Here is a 15,429-nt window from a genome sequence, read left to right on the forward strand (position 1 = left end):
CCTCCAAACTTGACGTGATTCGGAACTTCATAGCCTTCAAATACGATGACCACGGAACCAGTGTCCTTTATGCGTTTGGCTTGCATGGCAGTCGGATTCCCGGAATGCACAATCATAGTGTTGAGTTCCTTCTCGGTGATTTCCCGGTCCACGTTCCGAATAACACCCTTGCAGTAGCCGTCACCCGCGGAGTAGTAGGCGTTGACGTTGTACACTTTCTCTCCAACCTTGATTTGCTTAATGCGCACGTAGTTCTTCGCGTGCTCCTCCAGCGGCGTACTAACCACGACGATATTCTGTGTAACGTTGGGGCAGACTACGTCTTCTCCCGCAGCGTCGTAAGTGATCTTCGCAGCGGCCATGATTGCCTCTGCAACTTTGCAGTGTCCTGCTTTTCTGAGATCCAAACCATCCCGCGGTCGTATGACGATCCGTCGGTGATCTTCCGGCAAGTCGGGCATGCGAGAGGACGCAATAATCCGTTTTTTCAGTGTTGAACGGCCGCGGCGGGAAGACGCGCCAGAACCGACGCCATATCTTCTAGAACCTTCGTCGGGTTCGTGCCCGCCGATTCTTTGCTGTGAAGACCTGCCGCGCACAAAATTCCAGCCCGCATCGCTGAGTTCCTCTTCCTCGATCGTTTCGCCTTCCACTTCAACTTGCATCTTCTCGGGAAAAGTGTGAGCAACCGCCCTACTCGTCACTAGGCCTAACTGACGGCGGCGAAGCGGCAAAGCCGCTAAGCCTAATGTTAGGGCTAGCCCTCTTCCGCGGCGTTCCGATCAGAAGAACGGTCGAAAAATGGCAAATACGCACCCAAAGTCCAGAAATCGGGTATCCACGTGCGCAAAACCCCCTGATACACAGATTCAGAGCAGAGAACTGGGTTGAAAACTCCATAAAAAACCCGAAAAAAGCAAAAGATTCAGAGCCGATGCGGAGACGTCCGCGCTGGTCAGCGCCCCCCAACGGCCCCCCCATAGACCAGGAGGAGAGCATGACCTACTACACTCCTGACCTGTTCAGATAGCGGGGTTCCTATGGGAGCGCGTGTCCCCGCTCTCGTTCAACCGCTCACCATTGGTGGCGCTACCTATAACCTGTTCGTCTGTTTCTTTACGGTTGTTTTGTAGGCGCTGGTATAAGAATGCCTGCATTCTGTAGTGAACTGGCGGCATATATGTGACTATTTCTTCCCATACATTGCTGGTTAAGCAAGGTGTTCAGAGCGCTTGAGTATTTATAGCACACTGGTTGACAAACGTGGGAACCCGTAGATTTACACGATGTAGGGCAGCCTATGCGTGGTAGCGTGCATTTTATTGCAAAAAAATTCTGAATGTCTTTTAGTATTATTATTTCTGAATAATTCTAAATTTTGGATCATAAATACGCACTACGAGTGCTTTGTTGGTCAAAATTTGACCACAAAGAGTGAAGATGACGTCAGCGAGCAGGTGCTGACTAGCGCCACGCCGCTCGTAGGTGACGGCCCTAGCGGCAGAAGGTATGAACTAGAACGTGGGCGCTGGAAGAGGTGCTCTCTGGGCAGGTCAGGAGTGTAGTAGGTCATGGAGGAGAGATTGTTTCTTTGAATTTTTGGCTCACCAACTACTCGTAGCGCTGCCACGTGCGGCACCGTTGATCGTGGCTGCGTTCTGCACCCGATAGGCGTGTTTACTTGCAATGTTTGAGAAAATATCGGAGGTGGTTTAGGAGCCCTTTCGAACCACACCGAGTTCGAAAGAGAGGCAGTATCTTTACAAGCGCTATCTTCACTTCTTCGTAAGACACGTGAAATGTCAGCAGTAAGCGTTTAGACAGTCAAGATTTCGCGCTTTTTTTTCCTACTTGCTGTCATTTCCGCTTGTGAAGTCACAAATGCAGAAAACGAAGTGAAACTAATTTATCGCACAGGATAGCCGTGCGAGACAAGCGAGAAAGTGCATGCTGCCGTATAGTGAAGCAAGATAGGTGATAATTCACAACAGATATCTTTCTTAAATCGACCCATAAAGCGTATTTCATTCTGACGTCACGAGTTGTGGCGCAGAGACGGGAGATGCCGGGAGAGAATAATAGGCTTGTTTTTTTTTTTGTTCGGTATTTACAGATGCTGCTTAGGGGCCCTTTAAAAGCACCCGTGTTTCGTAAAATGATCCTGGTACTGCCATTTCTGATAGGCCACTGTACCCCTAACAAACGAAATTCACCATAAACAGCCAGTTTTGCCAAAATGCAAGACTCGTAATTGTTCCGAGATCTAGTGCGATCTGAAAATATTCCTTCCGGGCACAGCTATAGCACTGAAAAGGGGCGATCTTTTATTAGCGTTGCACGTTCGATCTTCATCCAAGAAGCGCATTTCAATCAGTCTGAGGATATCGCTCTCACAATCCGGCCAATGGACTGCCCATCATGCTAATATACCACCCATATCGAAATGTGGCCGTGAATCAAACCGTGACTTCGCACTCAACAGCAATCGAAGAGGATGTCACGGGAACCTTTGCAGCGAACGAGAACACGAAGCAATGTAGGCAATGCAGTGCAAACTTCACGGTTTCAATCCCTGCCCGGCGGTCGAGTATCAATGGAGTCAAAACGCTGAAAGACCGTCTATACGATGTCTCTCATAATCACATCGTGGTTCTCGCACGCAATGCCACAGATATTATTATTATTATTATTATTATTATTATTATTATTATTATTATTATTATTATTATTATTATTATTATTATTATTATTATTATTATTATTATTATTATTCACCACCTCAGGTTCTGTGGAGATTCGCTTCGATTATACGTACAGTCACCAGACGTATTCCGAGCAACGGTGCGCTCACTTGTTCGAACAATGTCGACCCGGCTTCGTTTCATATTCACGTACAGCTGTTCCGTAGCGTGACATTCGATTTGCTGCTCATGTAAGCAGCCCTGCAAGCAGTGCATGTTTAGGCGGAAGCCTCGCGCATCGCTGCCTTCTCCCGGTGGCCTTGCATCGCGGCGACGCGCATGCACGCTTCCTTCTATACACGAAGCACCTGAACGCACTCGCTGCGTCCAGTGGCGTCTCTGAAGTTGCGACTGAAGATTAATGGGCCGCTGTCAGTTGTCGATGCTATGTGATGGGGTGCTTCTTTCCACACAACTACACGTGCCCTGAGAGGATCCAAGGAACGAGTGAGTGTGAAGGAAAGCCGGAGTTTACAATATATTGTCACGGGGTCGTGACGTGGCCGAAGACAGAAGACTTTATGTTGGGATTTAACTGTTTATTAGGGCGAACCTGTGCGCGGTAAACGGGAAGTTCGATTACCGTAGCAGTCTCTCACAGATAGCAGTGAACGGAGCATCGGCCGTCGATCAACTACTCACAAGCGGCGAAGCACGTCGGCATTTATACTCTTGCCGTCGAATGTGCTAGCGTTATCGTTGGCGGTGGCGTAGGTTCCAGAACAATCTTTACCGTTCGCACAGTGCGCGTGATCTTATCGAAATGATCTACTAAAGTCCGGAAGCTTCTCGAAAACTGCAGGCGCTGTTTGCGCTGAGAATTGTGTAGTGTTTTGGGATGATAACAAAGCTTGGGAAATGGAACGTGGCAATATTTTAGTTAGGCATGCGATCACATGCTGCACCTGGGATAGATGTGGTGACTGCGAAAAAAAAGAGGCTGTTGGTTGTTATAAGGCATTATTACCTGTAACAACATCTCTACTGCTGACAGCATCGTTGTGGACATTACGCACATGCGTGGTAAACTACAAAGTGATGCACAGAGGGACGTGAACATTTTTCTTTCCGTGCAAATGTACAACCATGGTTGTGCTTCCGATTGCCCATAAAAGACGGGAGGCATGTTATAACTAGTGAGGGTGCAAACACTTTTAGCCTCTTTATATCATGAGGCGTCGCCCCTCATGCATCGCTCATGCAGGGACACCCACCCACTAGCATAATTAATAGGACGGCACTGTTTGAGACGATCTTAACAGAGGTGTCTCGCCATGCGTGCTATACCACAAGCACCGCTCCGAGCATGAAGCGATGTAGATCGACGCTTGCCCACTGCGTCCGTCTCCCAAGAGCGTGGCAGTTGCGCATTACGGCGTTTAGATTTTTTAGAGAGTTTTAGTACTGCGGAATCGTGCTACGTACGCATCACGCAAGCGCCTTGCGTTACGTGGCGTCGTTTGCCACTAATCGTCTTTTAGTACGCCGTAGTACCCACGTACGTAACGAGCGAGAAGCGTGTTTGCGCCATCTGGTAGATCAAAATAGAAGCACGTGTTGTTGACAGCCAAAGTGAGCCAATTCAAGTGTTATAGCCGGATTATGGCCATATTTTAAGCCACAGAGCCGGTCGGTGTTTGCCTTCGATGCCGCCATTTTGTAAAACGAAGTCTCGCGCTGTCGCGAACTTGTTCAAGAGTGGCGCGATCACCTCATACGTACGCACGCACGCATCTCATGCGTGCGTACGTAGCGGCTGCGTACGTAATGCGATACGTGCGCGTCGCGGTCTGCGCATGCGCACTACGCAGAACGTGGCGTCCTTACGTACGCAACGCTGCCACGTACGCAGCGTACGCAGTACTAAAACTCTCTATTTAGTAAGATTTTATCTGGTCGCGAAAATTTTCCGTGCCCGCTTTTTGGAAATATCAGTTTCAATGAGTTCTTCGCAGGAAGGACTTGCGCGAGAAGACCCGACCCCTTGTATTGCTTTAATAGGATGTTAATAATTCATGTCTGTAATTACCGTAGTAATTATTTCGTTAATCTTCTCAAAATACGCGGTTCATCCCAGGAAGAGGTAACGCTAGATGTCGGTCGCTATTGTTACAGTCTCCCCCCCCCCCACTCTTTCTTTTTGTGATTTTCGCACACGCTTATCGTGGCAACTCGCGGTATTGTGAACTCCAAAGGCACCCCTGTCCATACATGGCGCTGCAGAGTAACCCTAGCGGCAACCTGAATCTCCTTTTCCTCCTCTCCGCCACAACAAAAGAGAAGCAGGCAAGCAAGGAAAAAAAAGGAAAGCCGGCTCCCCGCGAAGGGGCCGCGCAAAGAACAAGAAAAAGAAGAAGAAGAACAAGAAGAGCAAGAACAAGAAGAACAAGAACAACAAGAGCAAGAACAACAAGAGCAAGAAGAAGAAGAGGAAGAAAACAGGTGTTAAAGTTTTTCGACTCCATTCCGTTGGTATCGAGACGCGCAGCCACCCGCCTCTATTTACGCTTCGCTGCTCGCGCGTAACGACAATGGACCTTTCAGTCGCGCCGTGCGTTGACGCAGTGCATCACGGGAAGAAAGGGACTCCGAACTCCGTTGTCTGCTTCAGCCGCACGTTCAGACTTGTGGCGACGCACGTGGTTGGTCGCTTCGCACGCCGTTTGCGGACACCATCATGTGCTCTAACCTTGTGCCGGTCATCGTGGGCTACGGAGTAAAACACGCTGTATCTACCAAGGCATGTGGCGCGGCGAAGCCGAAGTTAGCCGCAACAATGTAAGTAATCGCTTCCCTGTCAGCGTATACGCCTTTCATTGTGTGGCGCGAGTCCTTGCTCGTACCACGTTCATTCAGAGTGGGCTTATACAGGAAACGTGTCACGCACGCAGGATCATCCTAACCATACACAGCTCGGTAGCATGTGCTTTAAATGGCCCACGTTTTTTACTTTATACACTTGCCGCGTCGGATTTTGACCATGTATTTGGATGGGAAGCGATTAAACGTACCAACACCAGAGAGCAGAACCAGACAGGAGAAGCGCTCGTTTTGTCTGGTTCTGCTTTTTTTTTGCGTTTCTTTTGTTTTCTGCGCTGTTAAGTGCCATCACGGTATTTAACAGTGCGGTGGTTAAAGAGTGATGAAACTCGCTATAGCGCTAACCCTAAATTCGCCTTCAATTGTTCCCGCGGCTAGTTTCGGGCCGGTCGTAACAGAGGCGAGATTTTTGTCGGGCACAATTGATTGCGCCGTGGAGCCGTTGCACACGACAACGGGAAAGCGCAAATGGCAAGCACACGAGATGTACCTTTCGCGGCTTTGCACTCCGGCCCTGGGGTGGTAAGTCGCACACAAAAAGCCGGGGGTGCGCAGGGTACGTCACCGATTCTCAGGGCGAAAGGCAACGAGGCCCCCCCCCCCCCCCATAGAACCCGCGCGCGTTTCTTTTGAGTCTGGTGAGGAGGCTCTCCTCAAAAGGTTGTGCAGGGAAACTCGGCGTCTGGGTACGAAGGGGAGCAGCACAGCGCCTTGGTCCACTGCGCGTGCTAACATTTCGTTAATCGCGCTGAAGCGGACCGGACATCCCTCCTTACACACCACACACTATTTCTCCTATCCTGTTTCATCCCCCTCCACCCCACCCCAAAGGCACTGCGCCGTGTCGCCTGTAGGCAGACAGAAATTAGGTGCCTTCTTCCTTTTCCTCATGAACCACTAACAACAACAACATTTCGTTAAGCCCAGGCACACACGATTAAAATAATGGGATGCGCTTGCAATCCCGCTATATATCTTGCATTGTAATAATGACAAAAAAAACAAGGCTGATCTCCTCGTCATGGAAATGGGTATAACACGAAAGTGAGACGTGTCTTCAAAGAAATAGTTCATTTTTTATTGTGTATTGATGTATGAGAACCTGTATGGATGTCTATGGGCAGCTACAGCACTATTCACCGTGTATGCGCCCGCGTTGACGCCTATAATTGCACATCTCCATCGCGACGGCTAACGTGAGCACTGTGGCTGGAAGATTAATACCTCCTTCACTGAGACGTCTTTCTGGTAGTAAAACACTAATTACTATAAATCTTTAAACACAACTTCTAAACACATCATCGTTTAACCGTTGTGGTACCTACGTTCGCTTATACTTGGAACCATCATATTGTTAATGTCGCGCAAAGCTAGCATCAAGAAGCACATAATAAACACTGGTACTCGATATGCTCTTCATCAAAGCTTCGTCGACTGAGGAGAACAACGGCACTCAGGGCTTTCCCTGATTGATTTGTGGGGTTTAACGTCCCAAAACCACCATTTGATTATGAGAGACGCCGTAGTGGAGGGCTCCGGAAATTTTGACCACCTGGGGTTCTTTAACGTGCACACAAATCTGAGTACACGGGCCTACAACATTTCCGCCTCCATCGGAAATGCAGCCGCCACAGCCGGGAATCGAACCCGCGACCTGCGGGTCAGCAGCCGAGTACCTTAGCCACTAGACCACCGCGGCGGGGCTCAGGGCTTTCCCTGAAACAGGGTAACTATCGCCTGTGCTCATGCATACACTATACCACACTTACTTTTGCAACACGGAGAGAGAGAGGTCCTTCCCGTTAGCCTCTGTCTCCCTCCACCAAGGCATGACATTCACCTGTCAACACAGTTTCCTTTCTGCGGCGCTCATTGCCACAGTTTTATAAGTGGTTACTGTCGCACTCAGAGCCGTCGGTGACGCAGAAGCTGGTGCATGGGGAAGCTGCACTACTCCGATGACAAGCCGTTAGCGTTAAAACGAAGCGAAATGCAAACAACATAACTGCCTCTATAGGGCAAATCCCTAACGGCAGATCGACCACTGTTCCTGGCTGGTATCGACACCCTTTAACCATGATCTCAGATATTACGGACAATCTCGGAGGCCATGCTCTAAATGCGTCATCGCCGAACCGTTCCAAGTCAGTGCTCCTTGACGCATTACCCTTCTCACCACTCACAGATGGCGGCACAGTCCCGTTCCGGCTAACCCTGCCAACAGAGTACCGTGTAAAAAAGAATGTTTAAAAGATATAAGGCGCGTTTGCGGAGTTTCAGACATGTGCCTTGTTTAGTCCTAATAATTAAAAAGAAATAGCTTTGTTGAGCGCCAGGTGCTTATCATCGTGAATTCTCCGGTCGTAGGTTCTACCACCGGAAGCGGAACTTGTTTTCAGCATCGGCCAGTGCCCATTTTATCCACGTCATATTCGTGACGAAAATACGACACTGAAATCTCGGTTGACCCACGCATTGAGCACTTTCGAGCCAGCTATATGCGGGAGCAGGCTTGCTATTATAGCGGGAGTGATCTTTAGCTGCGTGAAGCTGAGGAAGCGAAGCACTATGGCACCGGGTTGCAATTGACGTGAGCGTCAAAGTAATTTATAGAGTGTCTCGTTAAAGAAACGAAAACTTGAACAGTAAAGCCCAAACACTATCATCTTAATGTGCTGTGCTTATCTCTCTTCTTTCTTCTCTACTTTCATCTCCCCCTCCCATGCGCAGGGTAGCAAACCGGATACCTATAGACTGGTTAACCTCACTGCCGTTCTTTTCCTCCTATTTTCCATCATCCTCATCAATGAGTATGTGCCTCAAAACTTCCGCAAATCCTGCTACTCAACGCTGGATCACTAAAAAAGAAGGCAACAGGCGGGCGGGATGGGCCAATCAAGATTTCTAGACAGATGTAATAAGCAGCAATTGAAGAAAGCATTATTAGCCTTTGGGATTAACCCGGTGATAAACAGCTTGGTCGCTCGCTTCAGCTTCGGTCAAACAGTGCTTCAGCGGTATGTATGTACAAGGAGATAACGTTATATAAGGGACGGGCAAGACGACGGCGGCTGCGTGAAGAAACCGAAGCGATGGATGCCCTACGCGAACGACGACGTGACCCGGTAGATTTTACGGGAGGCGCGAACACGCTGTTTTAACGCGTGTTCGTGTCCCGGGAGTTCGGACATGGGTACGGTGGCTGTAACTGTGTGGCTTAAAGCGAACATCTCTGCGATAAATAAATAAACAAAGCATACACAGCACAAAAAAAGAGAACAAGCAGTTAGAGGAAGAAAAACAGAACTTGCTAAACTTGACAGAATAGCAAGAATCGGGAGTTTACCAAGGTGACAGGTTCGCTGTCTCTTCACGGTCCTTGCTACGCCAATTTTTTACTGAAATCAGAACTATGATAAGTTGGGCCCGCCAGCATGATCTTGCAGGGTGGTCGTGAGAGCTTGTTGCGTCAGCGAAAGTTCTTTTGCACTTCTCGTCAAATAATAGTGGCCAGCAGAGATCATATCAACACTCTCTACCTTGTTCATTCATTTTGGCATATTATTTCGGCATTGATAACGTTGGTCAATCAGTGTCTTATTACTACACAACTTCGGGTAAAGTTGCATGGTGTGCCACGAACACGAAGAATACTGAGACCTAACAAGTTCACTACTTTTTTACACATGCAGTATATATACGAAGTAAGCGTGGGGTATATATAGCCCTTACTTTGCAAGTGCATGTCTGGCACAAGGGAGCACTTATGTTTCAGGATGAATTATAACAAATGTGAACCTATACCATTATATCATACTACCTGGTTACGTGTGCTCGGGGACGTAGCACAAGACTTTTAATCAGACTTACTGATAAAAATATAAATATTATATCTATTTATTATAAAGGGCCTCAAAAAGGCATTATAAACAATGGCCGAAACAAGGTACCGAACTTATCCTCAGTGCATTTGAATGCTTCACACGGCAGGGGTTTGACGCGCCCAAACAATGATAATGTTGGGAGACACACCGCAGTGGATTAATTGTGACCGTCCTCGGGGCTAATTGTTACCATCTGGTTATTTTTATTTCCCGGTCTTTTTAATTTGCTGTAATTTACTAAGTTTGTTGTGATTGTCTATTACAACACGTGTAGCACTTGCTTATAGTTCTTGAACTTGTGCTTCTTCGTTTCGACAATATCACAATGGCGTTTACATATCTCGGTTGCGTAACATAAAACAAAATGCATTTTCTTGGTTCATGGATGTCTTCCGCGTCATTTTTCCGTTTAATGAGTATGCATCGAGATGATTCCTCTAAAAGAATGACCAGAATCGGAATCACACACTAATTTGGATTAGATAATCAACAGCCGAGTAGCAAAAAGGTAGTAACAGGGCAATTGATTGATATGTGTGGTTTAACGTCCCAAAACAACCATATGATTATGAGAGACGCCGTAGTGGAGGGCTCCGGAAATTTCGACCACCCGGGGTTCTTTAACGTTCACCCAAATCTGAGCACACGGGCCTACAACATTTCCGCCTCCATCGGAAATGCAGCCGCCGCAGCCGGCATTTGATCCCGCGACCTGCGGATCAGCAGCCGAGTACCTTAGCCACTAGACCACCGCGGCGGGGCAGTAACAGGGCAAGAAAGATAGTAACGGCTGCAGTTACTACCTATTTCATTCCAGTCACTAGCTGTTTACTAACGTATGTAGTGAACAGGTCGCAAGAAGCTAGTAACGGTTGCATATAGTAACTGCTTACTAACATAGGTAGTAAACAAGTAGCGAAAGGGTAGTAATGGTCCAAGAAAGGTGGTAACCGTTGCAGTAACTACCTATTTGCTTGCAGTTGCTACCTTTTTACTAACTTTTTTTTAAGAGTGAATAATGACTTATTTCCTTCCGCAATAGATTGAGGGCACTGCGGGTAAATGTTGCTTCAAAAACAAGCATCATGACAAAGGACAGCAGCCGCCTGTATACAGCGCAAGCAGCGCACTTATTTACAAAAAAAAGGAAAATTGTACAAAACACACACTCGAGACGTAGTATGACAGTTCCTAGTATAGGTCGCGGGATCAAATCCCGGCTGTGGCGGCTGCATTTCCGATGGAGGCGGAAATGTTGTAGGCCCGTGTACTCAGATTTGGGTGCACGTTAAAGAACCCCAGGTGGTCGAAATTTCCGGAGCCCTCCACTACGGCGCCTATCATAATCATATGGTGGTTTTGGGACGTTAAACCCCACAAATCAATCAATCGGTTCCTAGTATGACAAGACATAGTATTACGAGATATAGTATGGCGGTTCTGGCCTTCGTCGCAGGCCAGACGACGGCAGCGACATGCAGGACGAAGGTGTGCTACGGTTGCGCAACCCGCACCTCTCGAACATGGAAACCGATCACCTCTACCACCTGGCCCTGAGCACGGACACGCACGACCTGCAGCACATGTTTGGTGACCTCAAGGTAAGACGATCTGTCCCGTGTTGAGCGCCATTGTCTCGTGTCCCGCAAGAGGTGCGAAGAAGTCTTCAGAAGTGTCTCGTGTTCCGCATTTTTGCACAGTATATATAATGCCTTGAATTCGACTGCATCGGACCACCCTGTTTGAGGATTGGTTAGCAGGGGCACTTCGAAAGGTTTCGAAAGATTCAGCTATAGCCACGCTGTGGCGACGAATTCTGGCGCCGTGGCTATAAAGATATGGCTTGAAGAAACAAAAAAAAAAGCGACATGGAGTGCTTCCCAAGGTTTTAATCAGTAACGCGCAAAACTAAATCACAGCTGTTTTGCGAGCGAATGTTTCTTATTTGTCGATTTTTTTCGCTTATGTTAATAATTAAGCCTCGTGCTGAGGCTCATTACAATTATGTATAAAATAGCGTTGGTTACACTAATACATGCATTTAAATGGAAGCTTCTATTAGTAGCTGTATTCCCAGTTTTCGATGAAGAAAAAGAATATTGCACGATAAAATTTTGCCCGAAACGTTAAAGAAAAAATGAAGTATTGTGGTTCATTTCTTATCGTGCTCTGTGAAAGTTATCGTGCCACGTCCTTTCATTCACCGTAATTCTTTTACACTGGCGTCATAATTACTACAAAAGACCGCAAATGATATCAGCTATACCGTTCACGGCTTTATGTAGTGTCAGTATGTTGTGACCAACAAAGAAACGATCACTTGATTTATGTATTTTGTGTAATGATCAATGATCAATTAGTCCCGACCGCAGGCCACCGGAACCCATGACTCGTATACACGCCGATATCAACCTTAAGGAAAATGTCCTTCCGACTCTTGTGACGGGGAGGCGTTTTGTATCTAGATATCATTCATTAGTCGTAGCATAACGAAGGGAGAGCGGGAAATTTTTGTGTAATTTAAATAAAGTATCGCACGACATTGTTGTCAATCTTTAGCACACTCACTTTATAAAGAACTAAATTAAGTGTGTTGCAGACAATCCAATCCAACGGCTGTGTAGTCTATACAATCATTTAAACGTGAAATGGTATACACTTCAGGGCTAGTCCTGAAGTGCACTGGATGCAACCATTCCTTATGTTGGAGTCGGGCTATCTTCAAAGAGGTGCAATAGATAGTGTTCGTATGCTATACGAAATGGCGCTAGTTCCGCCTATAGACGTTTTCGCATGCACCAAGCCAATGCGGTAGTGGTACACCATCCGGCACTGGTGAGTGGATGGCACCGGTTGGTGCCACCTGTTCTCGACTCGCGTTAACCGTTGTTCCGAGGTTAAGAAGCTGCGTCTTCGGCCGCACTGCGTAGTCTTCGAGAAACTGGCGCTCAATCAACACGACGGTTCTCACGTCCAGGCTTGCAATGCGAAACGATTCGTTTGGGCGGTGTGGAGGGACCCACCCATAACGAGTATCCACAAAAGCATTCCAACACTCGAAGGCTGCGTTAGATTCCTCAAGCTCAATGTCCGTGGGAGTTACGATGTTGCATGATAAACGTGCGGCATGTGCTGTTCAACAGCCGGACCGGCATTCGCCAAATATTCGCTGCCATCAATGACCTTGGGCTAAGTTGCAGTCCCCCTTTCCCGGATCATTTCCCAGAGCCTCTTGCAATTTCTTCGTTATTCTTAAGGCACGACGCTTGACGTTGTTTCTGGCCCTGACGCAGTTTGTGTGCATGGGCGGAACCCCAGCTCGGATGCAAGAGTTTGCGCACTTCGCCAAGCGTCGCCTGGGCATCCAGCTGCCGACGGGTGCTGAGCTGTACGACATCAGCCACCGGTCGTATCGCTACGCTATGTACAAGTGCGGACCCGTACTATCGGTCAGCGTGAGTGTACCTTTGCCATTTCCTCCACGGTCCATCGGACCACACTTGGCAGCGTTCAAAGTACGGCAGAAACAACAAAGTTGCTCGTGAAATATAATTAAATCGCATTGCTAATTAATTTTTCGAATTTTGATAAATATTACACTACGCGTAGGACTTCGTATTTACGCATAGATACAAAAAAATTGGCGAACACTCGCCGGTAAAACTTTCAAAAATTCGGATTTATGCAGTAACCTCTGATTTTAACAGCCATTCAGTATCACCCTGTTCAGTTCTTTACCAAAAAAAAATCGCAGCATATCCACGGAGTGAATGATGTCCGTCCGCCCGTTCGTTCTTGCTGCCGTTCGTCCGCGTGACCATCCGTTTGTCCATCCATGCTTCCGTCCGTGAGTCCGTCCATCCATCTGTCTGTCTGTTCGTGCGTCCATCTGTCCGTACATCCGCGCGTCTATCTAGTGAACACTCCAAATACGAGAGCGGGTATGTGCCACAGGGGATGGAAGATGTATGTATGTATGTAGCCACCGGTGGCTACATACATACATGCATGCATCCATGCATGGACGGACGGATGGACGGACGGACGGACGCACGGACGCACGGACGGATGGACGGACGGACACCTTAAGGAGCTTCGCCCCTAAAAAAGCGGTTCACCATTTAGGATCAGTGTAGTATTCGTCGTCTGAACCAGGTCGTTGAACCTCTCCTTACGCCACATCTAAAAACATTCGTAACCATCGCGTCACACGTTCTCGTTTTAATTGTGCACAAGGCTCCTGCAGCCATGGGAGTCGAAACGTCTTTTTCGTGGTCGGTAATTGTTATGACAGCTTAAGAGTCACAGAAATGTGAACTCTTTACTGATAATTTGTCATGACAAGTAAACAAGAAGAGATCAACACATAAGCCTACCATCAGGCGAAATTGGGGACGGAAAAGAAACTATATACAGACGCACAAAAACTCATCTTAAAATGCGCAACTGTCGATCGGACGCACGTGGGCTTCTATACGCGTTCAGACATTTCTTCTCTGTGCAAGTTATTCGAATGCTGCACTTCACGCACGCACTTTCAATATACTAACGATATGCAGACATCGACCATCAATGCGCGCGTTGCTTCAATATTGCACATGTGGTATATAAAATAGCGCTTAAAATCCAGAGTTCGAAGGAAACCCGTCCGGTCGGGCAAGGGAGATACACCTTGTGACTGTGAACAAAGCTTCCGTATTGAAGCCGAAATGAAGTTTTCTTTTAAGCTTTTATTTGGTCGGTGTGATCAGTTTGCTTCACCAAAACTGCGCTTACATCGCACACACTTCCTCAGCATTCTCGTTTGTTTTATTATTTTTTGTAACAAGGTTGTGTCTGTGTCCATCTTATTTCGTGACGCTTAAGTGCGTGCATGTCTCATCGCAGCATGGCATGGGCGCTCCTTCCCTGTCCATTTTGATGCACGAGATCCTCAAGTTGATCCACTATGCTCGCTGCCGGGACGTCGTGCTCATCCGTATAGGCACCAGCGGTGGAATCGGTGAGCTATATTGTTTTTCTATTGTATATGTGCAAGTATACACACCGAAGACGAGTTTAAGATGTTCTCCATTCATTCTCGCACCATCAAAGGGTCCTGAAACACTTCACGTGATCATCGAATGAGTTCAGTATCGTATAGTTTACTGCCTGACAAATCGATGGCAGCAAGAACATTAAAAAAAAACATTCTAATGCTTCAACAACGAGTGGAGTTGCAGAGATATTTCGCAGTTGGTGCGTCACGCATTGTGCATCATAGACTGACCCCCGTATTCGCAAACGCTCCTCGACTTTCACCCTTCACTTGACAGAGTTGAGCACTGCGCCGCTGCTCGGCCGAAAATGACGCTGCGCTATACTCAAGAATAGCAGCAAATTATCACTTATATGCAGTTACTCGACCTGCCTAGAGATGGCGCTCCCATCGCCTTTCTCAAGTGAAGGTGGAGTGTTGAGTGAAGGGGGCGTTCTAGAATACGGGGGTGAGAACACCAGGAAAGAATAGCACGCTCGGTCTTCGCATTTTCAGAGGTGGTTGCACTGTAAGCGCACTGATCAGCAGACAATGGAAGTTTAACGCTAACGCTGACGAATCATTCTTCATTATTCAGAAAAAAAAACATTGTTATAACACCAGGCATAAAATAGATACATAAAAACTTCGCACGCCCCGCCGCGGTGGTCTAGTGGCTAAGGTACTCGGCTTCTGACCCGCAGGGCGCGGGATCGAATCCCGGCTGTGGTGGCTGCATTTCCTATGGAGGCGGAAATGACGTAGGCCCGTGTGCTCAGATTCGGGTGCACGTTAAAGAACCCCGGGTGGTCGAAATTTCCGGAGATCTCCACTACGGCGTCTCTCATAATTATAGCGTGGTTTTGGGACGTTAAACCCCACAAATCAATCAAAAACTTCACACATGCGCAGAGCAAGACAGAAGAAAAAAAAACGTTTGTGCCAGGATTAACACTTTTTTTACGTT

The 15,429-nt window shown here is 47.5% G+C and overlaps 1 protein-coding gene across 1 annotated transcript; it reads left to right on the forward strand.

Moving 5' to 3' along the window:
• Window positions 1-4,875: 4,875 nt before the first annotated feature.
• LOC142795852 (uridine phosphorylase 1-like) lies at window positions 4,876-14,447 on the forward strand (the record flags this gene model as incomplete). The annotated part of the gene is given in 4 exon segments (XM_075886149.1): window positions 4,876-5,519; window positions 10,902-11,046; window positions 12,739-12,900; window positions 14,333-14,447. Coding segments are annotated over 4 exon segments (523 nt in total), but the record flags the coding sequence as incomplete, so codon positions are not given.
• Window positions 14,448-15,429: the final 982 nt, after the last annotated feature.

Source organism: Rhipicephalus microplus, unplaced genomic scaffold (genome assembly GCF_043290135.1).
Source record: "Rhipicephalus microplus isolate Deutch F79 unplaced genomic scaffold, USDA_Rmic scaffold_912, whole genome shotgun sequence".
NCBI classification, from domain to species: Eukaryota; Metazoa; Arthropoda; class Arachnida; order Ixodida; family Ixodidae; genus Rhipicephalus; species Rhipicephalus microplus.